Raw genomic sequence first — 13,591 nt, 5'->3', positions numbered from 1 at the left:
TCGCCGACTGCTGTCGCAACCTGATCTACTTCACGTTTCATTATGGCTAATCCATAAATAAAAGAAAATGCTTTCATATACCAACTTATAGCTAAATGTTATAAGTATGTTCACAAAAAATCTCATTCTCCTCCTGCAAGAAATAAAAAAAAATTAGAGACAACTGTGCAAAACTTTTTGAATGCTCTTTGTATGTTATAAAGATATGCATTCAGTCAAGTGGGCTTATCACTGAGACAATAAAGAGTTCAGCGTCTTTGTTGGTTATAGCACAACTTTTGAATGACCAACTTTTCCTTGGATTATTTCTTACTTTTAGTAATCACACCACACAATGGAGAGAACACATTTATTAGGCTCAGAGTTATTATCACCTTGAAATTGTTTGATGATACAGCTTTGTTTTCTCATTACAGCAAATAATTTAGAACAGCAAAATGTGAACAACCTTAAAAAGCAAACAGGTTAAAAGAACAGCTAGGAAAAAGTAATTACTTGGAATGTATATATCAAAAGAAGGAATGTTTTAAACAGAGGGTAGCACAGACTGCATCGAGAAATAAACACAGTGTCCCTGGCAAATGGAATAGAAAATTTCTGATAGCTATGATGCAGCTTTTACAACAATTGATACTCAATCTTAACACTGTACGATCACACCATGAAACTGCTGTCCGTGATGACTGCAGATGACAGTGTGGCATAAGCCCCTCAGTGGAAGCAGGGCATCAGTGTCGAGGAAGCGAACAAGGATAGGTACTCTGCATCCCTAATGAGCCGTTTGTGCCAGAGGTTGTGAGGTATCTGGCTGGAGATGCACTTGCGGCTTGGAGGAAGTTGCAGGTTCTGGAGGCAATGACTTTCCTTGAATAGTTGTAGACAATGGTACTTCCTGGAACATGTATGCAGGCTTGACTCTATTGATGAGGACAGTCAACCCCTCGCTGTTCCATAAAATGTCCACTGCCCGTGCACCTCATCGTAACATGGGGTATGGGCCAGTGTGCAGTGGCTGTAAAGGTGGCTTCACATCCTCGGCATGGAGCACGACATGTGGGCATGTGTCTAATCATGGTGCACATAACATTAGGGAGTGGCGCGACGAGAAGCTTTTGTTGGGTTGATTTGAGACTTGAGCAATGTGTTCACATAGCTGTCATAAGATATCAGTTTGGTATTGCATGACTTTAAGAACTGTGTTTGCATCATTGAACTTGCGTGGAAGATGTATTGTCTCTTTGTAAACTAATTCTGTGGCCAAGGAATCGATGTCTGGCTTGTATGTAGTCTTCAGAACCAGAAGTACTATTGGCAAAGCAGTCGACCTCGTGACGCTATGACACGAGTGCCACTTTCAGCCAGTGTTCCAGCATGCCTTTACTGGCCGGGAGGTAACTTGTCTTCTATGGTGTTTATAGAAGCAGAACTCTGTATCCACTGCCAGCAGTCTCTCTCTCTAATGTTTCAATTATTCGAACGGCAGGACATATCTCTGGGTGACACATGGTGGAAATGCTGTCAAATGCTTGCTTGTGGAATGGCAGTGAGAGAAAAGGGCGCTGTCTTCCTCTGGAGATGTCACAATACAGTTTTGAACCTGCTCTGAGAACGTCAACAAATTGCAGCTAGAGTGATGAAGTATCATTGTCAATGAAGGTGCAGAGTTCGTCGTCCACCTGCTGTGCTTGTGGTAGTGCTGAAAAATCGATCAGATTTTCCACATTGATGAAGTGCAAAAGACAGTCCGCTTTGATGTTATCAATACCAGAGATACGTTGAGTGTCTGTACTGAACTGTGCCTCAAACTCAAGCTGGTTGAATTGGCATAGAGAGCTGTTAGTACTGTTCCACTTAATCACATAAATCAAAGGCTTATGGGCCATATAATGTGGATACATGGACCTCATTATGTGGAAGAAAATATTTAACAGCCTCATATGCTTCCAACAGCTCATTCCATTTCCTCTGTGATTGCGACAGTTTATGTGTGTGTGTGTGTGTGTGTGTGTGTGTGGGGGGGGGGGGGGGGGGGGGGCAGGGGGTCTAGTGACTGCCATGGGCTTCCACCCACTGTTGTCATGCTACATCTATAGCTGTCTGACTTGTGTCAACATCCAATGCTAAAGGCACACCTAGCTAAAGGTGAGCTAGATGTGCTGTGTTAGGTATGCTCTTCATAATATTGCCAAACACGGTCCACCGTACTGAGGAACTGTGTTTTACTTTTGGTCCTGCAAGCGCTGTAGTCAACGTTCCTGTATTTCCACAGAGTGTGGCAAAGTTAGTGATAAAAGTTGAGGCTACTTAAAAATCTTCTCAATTCCCTAACCATGGTGGGCTTAGGTATTTGCATAATTGCCTCTACTTTCTCTGCCACGGATAAGGAATAGTCTGAGAAGATTTTGTGTCCCAAGGAGGTAACTTCAGACTTCCCAAAAAACACATTCAGCTGAATTTAGAACGACACTATAACACTGTTGATTGATTCGGGGGAGGGGACCAAACTGCGAGGTCATCAGTCCCATCGGATTAGGGATGGAAGCCAGCTGTGCCCTTTCAAAGGAATCATCCTGATATTTGCCTGAATCAATTTAGAGAAATCACAGATGCAGGCTTGAAATGTCGTCCTCCCGAATGCGAGTCTAGGTGCTAACCACTGTGCCACGTCGCTTGGTGACACCATAACATCCTAGGTGGGTAAATATCTCTCGCAGGTTTGGTAATGCTGTTCCTTGTCCGCTGAGAACACAAACACGTCAGCCAAATATACGGAGGATGGAATCGAGGATGGAATCAAGAAACCTCTGCCAAGTCTGCACCATGTTCCTCAGCCCGAATGTCATAAACATACTTTCCAGAAGTCCAAATGGCATTATGACTGCTGACTTCAGAATATCACCCTTGGCCACTGGCATGTGCATGTGCACCTTTGCGCGATCATAAACGCTGAAAATGGTTGCACTGCACAGAGATCGGTTGTAGCATCTATATAATGACACAAGGTACTGATCAGGCAGCTTTTCCGCATTTCGCAGTGGGGTACTGTAATCCCCACACGTGCATCAAGTTCCACCTTTTTGGGCACCAGATGCAAGGCAGAGAACAGTGGACTACTCAATAATCTAATCACGCCTTTGCACAGCATTATGTTGAACTCTGCCTTGGCTACAGCAAAGCTATCGAGTGCCCAGCGTCTAGGTCTGCATGAGACGGGAGGACCATTGGTTACCTTAATATGGTGCACAGTATTATGCAGAAGTTTTTCGGAGCACCTGGTGGCCTGGTCAGGTTTGGTAAGTTTTTCAGCAGAGAAGCACACTCACCTTCATGCGCCTGTACCAACTTCGTGGTGTGATAGTTGGTACAACAGTGGAAGCCAGCAGCAGCTAGTCCTGGGATGCCGACACCAGTCAAGCCTTGGCTACATCTGGGAGAAGATCATAGTAGGCTAAAAGATCTGTGTTGATTATCGCCTCTGCGCGACTCTGGCGGCGTATCGCCTCTGCGCGACTCTGGCGGCGTATCGCCTCTGCGCGACTCTGGCGGCGTATCGCCTCTGCGCGACTCTGGCGGCGTATCGCCTCTGCGCGACTCTGGCGGCGTATCGCCTCTGCGCGACTCTGGCGGCGTATCGCCTCTGCGCGACTCTGGCGGCGTATCGCCTCTGCGCGACTCTGGCGGCGTATCGCCTCTGCGCGACTCTGGCGGCGTATCGCCTCTGCGCGACTCTGGCGGCGTATCGCCTCTGCGCGACTCTGGCGGCGTATCGCCTCTGCGCGACTCTGGCGGCGTATCGCCTCTGCGCGACTCTGGCGGCGTATCGCCTCTGCGCGACTCTGGCGGCGTATCGCCTCTGCGCGACTCTGGCGGCGTATCGCCTCTGCGCGACTCTGGCGGCGTATCGCCTCTGCGCGACTCTGGCGGCGTATCGCCTCTGCGCGACTCTGGCGGCGTATCGCCTCTGCGCGACTCTGGCGGCGTATCGCCTCTGCGCGACTCTGGCGGCGTATCGCCTCTGCGCGACTCTGGCGGCGTATCGCCTCTGCGCGACTCTGGCGGCGTATCGCCTCTGCGCGACTCTGGCGGCGTATCGCCTCTGCGCGACTCTGGCGGCGTATCGCCTCTGCGCGACTCTGGCGGCGTATCGCCTCTGCGCGACTCTGGCGGCGTATCGCCTCTGCGCGACTCTGGCGGCGTATCGCCTCTGCGCGACTCTGGCGGCGTATCGCCTCTGCGCGACTCTGGCGGCGTATCGCCTCTGCGCGACTCTGGCGGCGTATCGCCTCTGCGCGACTCTGGCGGCGTATCGCCTCTGCGCGACTCTGGCGGCGTATCGCCTCTGCGCGACTCTGGCGGCGTATCGCCTCTGCGCGACTCTGGCGGCGTATCGCCTCTGCGCGACTCTGGCGGCGTATCGCCTCTGCGCGACTCTGGCGGCGTATCGCCTCTGCGCGACTCTGGCGGCGTATCGCCTCTGCGCGACTCTGGCGGCGTATCGCCTCTGCGCGACTCTGGCGGCGTATCGCCTCTGCGCGACTCTGGCGGCGTATCGCCTCTGCGCGACTCTGGCGGCGTATCGCCTCTGCGCGACTCTGGCGGCGTATCGCCTCTGCGCGACTCTGGCGGCGTATCGCCTCTGCGCGACTCTGGCGGCGTATCGCCTCTGCGCGACTCTGGCGGCGTATCGCCTCTGCGCGACTCTGGCGGCGTATCGCCTCTGCGCGACTCTGGCGGCGTATCGCCTCTGCGCGACTCTGGCGGCGTATCGCCTCTGCGCGACTCTGGCGGCGTATCGCCTCTGCGCGACTCTGGCGGCGTATCGCCTCTGCGCGACTCTGGCGGCGTATCGCCTCTGCGCGACTCTGGCGGCGTATCGCCTCTGCGCGACTCTGGCGGCGTATCGCCTCTGCGCGACTCTGGCGGCGTATCGCCTCTGCGCGACTCTGGCGGCGTATCGCCTCTGCGCGACTCTGGCGGCGTATCGCCTCTGCGCGACTCTGGCGGCGTATCGCCTCTGCGCGACTCTGGCGGCGTATCGCCTCTGCGCGACTCTGGCGGCGTATCGCCTCTGCGCGACTCTGGCGGCGTATCGCCTCTGCGCGACTCTGGCGGCGTATCGCCTCTGCGCGACTCTGGCGGCGTATCGCCTCTGCGCGACTCTGGCGGCGTATCGCCTCTGCGCGACTCTGGCGGCGTATCGCCTCTGCGCGACTCTGGCGGCGTATCGCCTCTGCGCGACTCTGGCGGCGTATCGCCTCTGCGCGACTCTGGCGGCGTATCGCCTCTGCGCGACTCTGGCGGCGTATCGCCTCTGCGCGACTCTGGCGGCGTATCGCCTCTGCGCGACTCTGGCGGCGTATCGCCTCTGCGCGACTCTGGCGGCGTATCGCCTCTGCGCGACTCTGGCGGCGTATCGCCTCTGCGCGACTCTGGCGGCGTATCGCCTCTGCGCGACTCTGGCGGCGTATCGCCTCTGCGCGACTCTGGCGGCGTATCGCCTCTGCGCGACTCTGGCGGCGTATCGCCTCTGCGCGACTCTGGCGGCGTATCGCCTCTGCGCGACTCTGGCGGCGTATCGCCTCTGCGCGACTCTGGCGGCGTATCGCCTCTGCGCGACTCTGGCGGCGTATCGCCTCTGCGCGACTCTGGCGGCGTATCGCCTCTGCGCGACTCTGGCGGCGTATCGCCTCTGCGCGACTCTGGCGGCGTATCGCCTCTGCGCGACTCTGGCGGCGTATCGCCTCTGCGCGACTCTGGCGGCGTATCGCCTCTGCGCGACTCTGGCGGCGTATCGCCTCTGCGCGACTCTGGCGGCGTATCGCCTCTGCGCGACTCTGGCGGCGTATCGCCTCTGCGCGACTCTGGCGGCGTATCGCCTCTGCGCGACTCTGGCGGCGTATCGCCTCTGCGCGACTCTGGCGGCGTATCGCCTCTGCGCGACTCTGGCGGCGTATCGCCTCTGCGCGACTCTGGCGGCGTATCGCCTCTGCGCGACTCTGGCGGCGTATCGCCTCTGCGTGACTCTGGCGGCGTATCGCCTCTGCGTGACTCTGGCGGCGTATCGCCTCTGCGTGACTCTGGCGGCGTATCGCCTCTGCGTGACTCTGGCGGCGTATCGCCTCTGCGTGACTCTGGCGGCGTATCGCCTCTGCGTGACTCTGGCGGCGTATCGCCTCTGCGTGACTCTGGCGGCGTATCGCCTCTGCGTGACTCTGGCGGCGTATCGCCTCTGCGTGACTCTGGCGGCGTATCGCCTCTGCGTGACTCTGGCGGCGTATCGCCTCTGCGTGACTCTGGCGGCGTATCGCCTCTGCGTGACTCTGGCGGCGTATCGCCTCTGCGTGACTCTGGCGGCGTATCGCCTCTGCGTGACTCTGGCGGCGTATCGCCTCTGCGTGACTCTGGCGGCGTATCGCCTCTGCGTGACTCTGGCGGCGTATCGCCTCTGCGTGACTCTGGCGGCGTATCGCCTCTGCGTGACTCTGGCGGCGTATCGCCTCTGCGTGACTCTGGCGGCGTATCGCCTCTGCGTGACTCTGGCGGCGTATCGCCTCTGCGTGACTCTGGCGGCGTATCGCCTCTGCGTGACTCTGGCCATGGTAAAACTATCAGAATAGACAATGTAATCCTACATTCAATTCCACGACCTTTGTCCCGCATTTGGTTATAACTTATTGGTGGCTGTTAAACATAATGCGGTGGGCGGCCTGCAGCAGTGCCTTGAAATTCAGGAAGAGTGCTCAAATCAGAGACACTATCGATGAGGAACTTCACACCACAGCCACACACATTGTTGAACAGATGCTCAGATGACAACGGCCAGTCAGCTGCATGTAGGACCGACTGACACTGGCATTTGGGTAGTTACATGGTGCCGTACAGTTCATTTCTTCATCACTGAATCATCAATAGTACCAACATAACCACTACTCCTTGTGAGGCAACTTGGTGTGGCTGGCCAACAGACACCTGGAATGTGTACGGTAGCATCACCTGACGTATTTCGTGGTGCCTTGAGAAAACAGTGTGCTGATCTGTGTGCACAACAGCTCCACTTTTGCTGCTAATACCTCGTAATCTGTGTGTGCAACAGATGGGTGTGATAATGTAGTATTCCACCGTGCTGTGACTGCACTGAGACCGACATTGGGAGGATGGCCTTCTGTATTCGGTCCACTAGTTCCGTCACTGCGTCTGTTAGCTACTATGGCTTCACCTGCAGTAGTACTTTGTTGCTCCATAGTGTACGTAAAAGACTGACTGGGATGGTACTAGTGTAGCCACTTGGCTACACTGTCTAAAGGATCATTCTAAGAAATACCAAATTAAGATCAACCTGAAGATGCCTAAATAAGGTGAAACAGATAATTGAAAAATAAAAAAAACTAAAATTGCAACCACGACTGTTATCAATCAATACTGTCAAGCGCTGGTTTGCTGTATACCACAGATGGATTGGAAGAAATTCATCAGGAAACCTCTAGATTTTCATTTCTCCTCTCTGAACTTGAACTGCTTCTCTAAATTTTTCTTTGGTTTCCTTTAATGCTTGCTCAATGTATAGATTGAATAACATCGGGGATAGGCTACAACTCTGTCTCACTCCCTTCTCAACCACTACTTCCCTTTCATGCCTCTTGACTTTTATAACTGTGGTCTGGTTTCTGTGCAAGTTGTAAATAGCCTTTTGTTCCTGGTATTTTACCATGACTATCTTCAGAATTTAGAAGAGAGTATTCTGCATATGTACACTAAAAGAAAAAAGAGAAGGAAAACCTCTCTCTAATAATTGTACAGTTCTCTGAGCTGTTACATGTGCCTGTGCACTACTCACAAATTACCTGCAGGCATCTGCGTGCCTTTGATAATCTTTTTGTTGTTCCCCTTCTTGAACTTCCATTATTGTGAAAAACATAAATGAAATTCATAAACATAGACTGACTGTGATTCTCTATAGTTCTAAGTATTAAGAATAACACATAATAAAAAACACTTTTTATATGTTTCCCATTCTGTAGTTACACATGACAACTTTTGAAGTCCCCAACCTACATTATATTGGTAGACTGTTTCAAAGATGTTATTACTGTGTTCTTGTGTACTGCCAAGCAAAAAACTACATCCTCAAGGAAATTCGGTGATAATTACAAATTCTGTATCATCTTACAGAATACAAATTAAATACTCTATGTAGGTTAGCACTATGCCGTGTAGACAATGGAGTAGTATTAAGTACAGAACACAGGAAGTCGGAACTCATCAAGGTTTTTGCCAGCTATCTTGTCAGTGTTTGAGGAAAGTGTATTACTACAAGGTATGTGGTTCCATAGTGCTTCTAGCATCTTAATAAACACACAGGAGGAAAGGACTCAAATCAGTTTCCCTTTAGATATTTTGGTAGTATCAAGGAGTCATGACTAAGAGAACTCAGTGTGGTGACTGAATAGCTATCCAAGATACCCTGTTTGAAGTTTTTTGATTTCCACTGTTTCAAATATCTCTGTTCTGAGTACTGGTTTGGTTTCTAAACAACGCTGTAGGATGATAGGGTCAGTTTCCTGGAGCTCCTAGCGTCTGTGATGTTTCTTCTACAGCATACCCATCTTTTAGTGTGCTGGATTACATTTATAACAACACTGACAGTAATATCCCCTGTGTTTTTCAGTTCACATCTCTCGGAAATTTCTAATTTCCTGCCTGATGTCTAATGGCAATCTGTAATAGATATGTTCAACTGAACCTAGACAGGGCAATTAATTAGATATGGAATATAATTTTACTCCTAATTTTGTATTGGGAATTTTCACACTTCTTATTAATCACAAATACCATTTGGGAACAAATGTCTTGACACCTAAACATAAGAAGCCAGTTAATAAGTCAGTTGTCCATTCCTTTATGTACTTGGTGGTCAATGATGTGACTACTAAAATTTTGTTTTGCTGCTTTTGGTTTTTCTATTATGGATGTGATGCATCTGGTGTCAGATTAAGTGCCATATTACAAATTGAAGTCCTTCTGTTCTGAGTTTTTGGACCTGTTTGTCCCATGGTTAAATTGTACAAACGGTTTCACAGCATACATCACCCTCAAACCCTCTGCCCACCATCACTTTTTTGGGCGTGGCTGATGCAAGTAGCTTTACACAACTACGTTAAGATGGAGCTGGGTTGCTCAGTGTCATTGGGGAATGATTAAACCAATTTCCTCAAGTCAATAGGCTACGCCCTTAGTGACCCTAAGGCAGCTGTCAGGTCAGCTTCAGCTCTGTGGTGACTTCAAGGTCACTTTAATACACAGTCAGTCGTAGACATTCCCCTGTCCTGCCTACAGGCGTTGCCCACAAAGTTGGCTGGGCGTCATTTCCTTTTCAAAATTGACTCTCGGTTGAAGCCTACCTACAGATTCTGTTGGATGAGGCATCAAAACCCCTTCCCGCCTTAATCAGTATCAATGGACAATGTTCAGGTTCAGTAGGGCACCTGCCATCTTTCAACATTTTTTTTAGAACAGGTTAAGCCGGCTGTCCGTCGTTGCGTTATCTATCTTGATGATATCATCATGTAGGTGCTACCACAGAGGATCACCTACGTAACTGCCATCCTGTGTTTACTGTTCTCCAGGCCATGGGCCTCAAATGTAATCTAACTAAGTCTCACTTTTACCAGCCTTCCATTGTTTATAGGGGTCATGAAATTTCTCAACAGGGCATGCACTCTAAGGACCAACATGCTGTTGCCATTACAGCTTTTCTTCCTCAATCTAATCTCTGACAACTTCAAGCGTCACTAGGCAAAGTGGCATAATATCACAAGTTGATTCCCAGAGCAACTGCTACCACCCAATCCTTGCATCTGTTGCTGTGATAATGTGCTCCTTTTGTTTGGCCTGTGGTCTATGAACACACTTTTGAACAGCTTAAGGTTACTCTTTGTTCAACTGCTACCACCCAATCCTTGCATCTGTTGCTGTGATAATGTGCTCCTTTTGTTTGGCCTGTGGTCTATGAACACACTTTTGAACAGCTTAAGGTTACTCTTTGTTCTGTGCCGTGCTTGCAACATTTCAAGCTGGCAAGCAACTTGTCCTGGACATGAAGGTGTCCGAATATGGGGTGGGGATAGTCGTGGCCTATCACCACTCAGATGTCATTGAACAGCTTAGTGTCTTTTCATTATAGAACCACTTGCATCCCAGGATGGGCACAGGGTTCCCTCCTCGGGCTGTGGGCCCAACACCTCAATTTTTGTCAGCCCTGACCGCTCCAGGAGTTGGGTAGGCCTTGTCATACCCACCTTGCCTCAGCGATTGATGGGTTTGCTTCCTGCAACTAATGCCAACACCTCCTACTGCACAGAGCAGGTGCTGCTGCCAGTGGAGATGAAGGCTGGTTCTCTATCACCAAAGCCTCCTCCTCTCTAGTCCACAGTCATTGCTACCTGGGCCGATGCCTCTCGTCAGTGACTGACATCCTGATGGCTCCTGCCTCTGTCGCCAGTCCTGCCTACCAGACAGTCCAGGGTTTCCGGACAGCAGGGGGAGCCTCACCCCAATCACTTTTGTCCATATGTACCATCTAGGTGGATTAGAAATTTCTCACATATTTGGCAGCTGCTTCTGTCACCACAATAGATGCCACTGCAGTAACAGCATCATGGATGGTGATACCTGGTCCTTCCCTCCACAAGGAAGGAAGAGTATAGTAGCCCACTGGTTACTACACCTACAGCAGATGTAAGCTGTGCCACTACGGCAAGCACAGTGTGTGCAAACGGCATACCCACAAATACCCGAGCACTATCACTGACTGCAGCCAGTGACACCAGACAAAGACAACACCTTTACAAGGCCTTACACATGCTTCCGGGCCCTCAGTTGTTAGTCCAACACTGTTGCCAGCAACAATGATTTCCTGTGAAGAACCTCAGTTCAGTTTATATCTAATTTCGAGTTTCTCCTTGAGGTCTAGCATAATGTGTTTCCCTTTAGATGCCATGATAATGATCCATCAGGAAAGCAACAATTTCAAAGCGTACACGAATGTTGAATATTATAATTAACTAACACCACTGTTTTAGATGAAATTTCATTATTGTAGGCGTCATTTCAGGTTGAACAGCTAGAAGCTGGAAAAGTGCCGAATTACTGAGAGGCCGGAATACTGAGGGCCATATTAGTGAGAGTCACTCTGTAACTCTACTTACATTGTACTCTTCTTCATGTCACTATGTGACCAAATAAATGTGTGTTTCTCTTAGTCATGTGTTTCCTTGTGTCCCTAGTTAGAATAAGTCTGGCTTTGAGAATTCATGTGAATACATGTGACTTTCAGTTATCTAGTAATAAAGGGTTTTCATAGAATAAGTTGGAGGATAATGTTTTAAGTAAAATAACACATTAGATTATTTTCTTTACTAGAGTGAATGTGTACACTAATAACTATTCAAGAAATAACAAAACAAATAAGGGGCAACTATCAACATCGTATTATCTACATATAAATGTACGTAATTCACTATTAGCACAACATGAAAATATGTCATTAAGCAACTAAATCAGTTAGAAAACTGAAGCTCCACAACATTTGTAGTGAACACATAACATGGGAGAACTTGTTGGATTTCAGGATAAAATTTGGGAAAATCTCAATACACTTTACAATGGTTCGGTGGATAATTTGGATGTCTGGGTTGGAGGCCTGCTTGAAACGACAAAGAGGGGACCTGGTAAACTCTTCTCAGCTATTATCACAGACCAGTTCCAGAGAATACGCGATGGTGATCGCTTTTGGTATGCCAACATAAATAATGGGTAAGTTTCTATATTTTTAAATGATGCTAAAATGTAGCAGGCAGTTGTCCTTTCCCAAAGCATCCTTGATTATAAATATTGAAAGATTGTGTGTTCCTTATTTGAATAGTAAGGTTAAAATGAATGTGTTTCCTTCTCTCTCATACTGTAAGTTCAGTTTTCAAACAACGCAAGTTAATTATCCTACTTTTTTTTTTTAATACAGGCATTTCACTGGAGACGAAATTCAACGTATAGAAAACCTGACAATTTATGATATTATTATGTCTGTGACAGACATGGACCATGATGACATTCAAAAAAATCCATTTGTTGTGCCTTTACATGGTAAGACTTTATCATGTTTCTTGCACATTATCACTTCATGATTTTCAGTTTTCAAATTATTGCTCATTTTTCAAATTATTGCTATCACAACAATCGATATTCTGTTCCTGTAACTAAATTTTCAATTTTCATTTTAGAAATAAGTGATGAGCTATATAATTTTCTTAATAACTTCAATCAAACATTACTGTGACTCTCTTATGGTTAGCAGTGAATTCCATTGTATTCATGCAATTAGTATTGGCTAAGTTGAGAAAATATACCTGTTATTCTAAAACCTTTGTTACAGTTTTAGTATGAATACTTTATTAATGACATTTAACGTATATACATGAAAGTATGAACAATTCAAAGAAAAAAAAATAAAAACAAGAGAATGTCAAAAGCAATATACAAAGATGAGATCAAAGAATAAACAGGAACCAGCTACAATATAGCAACGCATAATGACACTGCATCTCTATTACATTTCATCACACCCCATTACACTTCATCATGCCTCCTCCCCCCATCAACTTCTAACAGTACTTCCTATTGAAAAGGGTGTGACATCCAGATCACGTGACAACTGGTGGAGGGGTAGATGGTTCTGCCTAGTCTGCTGTAGATTCATCAGTTGTTTTGTCCAGCATCTGTTGCAGCTTGTCCTTATCAGTGGAGGGCTGTGTGACTCTGCCAAGTTTGTCATAGACTCAACAGGCATTTTGTCTTGTCAAGTCTGTCATAGACTCATCAGGCATTTTGTCTGGCATCCACTGCTGCTTGTTCGATTTACACATACAAGCTTAAGAGGTCCAGAAAGCATGTTGAAGGTGATCGATGGAAATTGTAGTTGAAGCACAATTAACATCTACCTTAAATATCTTCGCTTCTCGACTAAAGACTGTATATGGTCTATCATATGGTGGCTGCAAAGCTTTGCGGAAAGCTTCATGTCCAACAAAAACCTGGTTACATTCCCAAGATCAGCGAAACTGAAATGGCGGCAAATATGCTGCTGCTTCTCGACTAAAGACTGTATATGGTATATCATATGGTGGCTGCAAAGCTTTGCGGAAAGCTTCATGTCCAACAAAAACCTGGTTACATTCCCAAGATCAGCGAAACTGAAAGGGCGGCAAATATGCTGCTCTCTCAATATGACTGGATGTAACTGGTGAATATGCAAACATAATTTTTGAACGAAGTTTGATGCCTCAATCAGGTTTTTCAGCATGTTGCTGAAGAAATCACAGGGCAATGAAACTGGTCGACCATTAATCAGCTTCACTGCTGTGATGTTAAGATCTTCCTTGATGGAAGTAGAGCTGCTGAATACCTGCCAGGAAAAACAATGTAATTCTCAAGACACAAATTTTTCAGGAGTGAAGAAAGAACAAGTAAAAAAGTGATATGGCCATGCATGCTTGTTCTGCCATTGGTAATCAGTTGAAATGAGTTCACTAGTTGTTTA

General features: G+C 48.0%; 2 protein-coding genes across 7 annotated transcripts in view; one reads left to right on the top strand and one right to left on the bottom strand.

The window, feature by feature from the left end:
• The window catches only part of LOC124622094 (GPI mannosyltransferase 2-like), a 387,261-nt gene that overhangs the window by 218,567 nt on the left and 155,103 nt on the right, over positions 1–13,591 (bottom strand). The window lies entirely within an intron of this gene.
• Positions 1–13,591, top strand: part of LOC124622093 (dual oxidase-like) — a 252,302-nt gene that overhangs the window by 87,603 nt on the left and 151,108 nt on the right. For both annotated transcript variants that reach the window (XM_047147673.1, XM_047147674.1), the window contains exons 12-13: positions 11,627–11,811; positions 12,017–12,138. In XM_047147673.1, coding sequence (XP_047003629.1) covers positions 11,627–11,811; positions 12,017–12,138 — 307 coding nt within the window. The remainder of the gene's footprint in view (positions 1–11,626; positions 11,812–12,016; positions 12,139–13,591) is intronic.

This window comes from Schistocerca americana, chromosome 7 (assembly GCF_021461395.2).
Source record: "Schistocerca americana isolate TAMUIC-IGC-003095 chromosome 7, iqSchAmer2.1, whole genome shotgun sequence".
Classification (NCBI taxonomy): Eukaryota; Metazoa; Arthropoda; class Insecta; order Orthoptera; family Acrididae; genus Schistocerca; species Schistocerca americana.
Note: the sequence above shows the minus strand (reverse complement) of the source record. Positions and strands in the feature narration are given on the sequence as shown.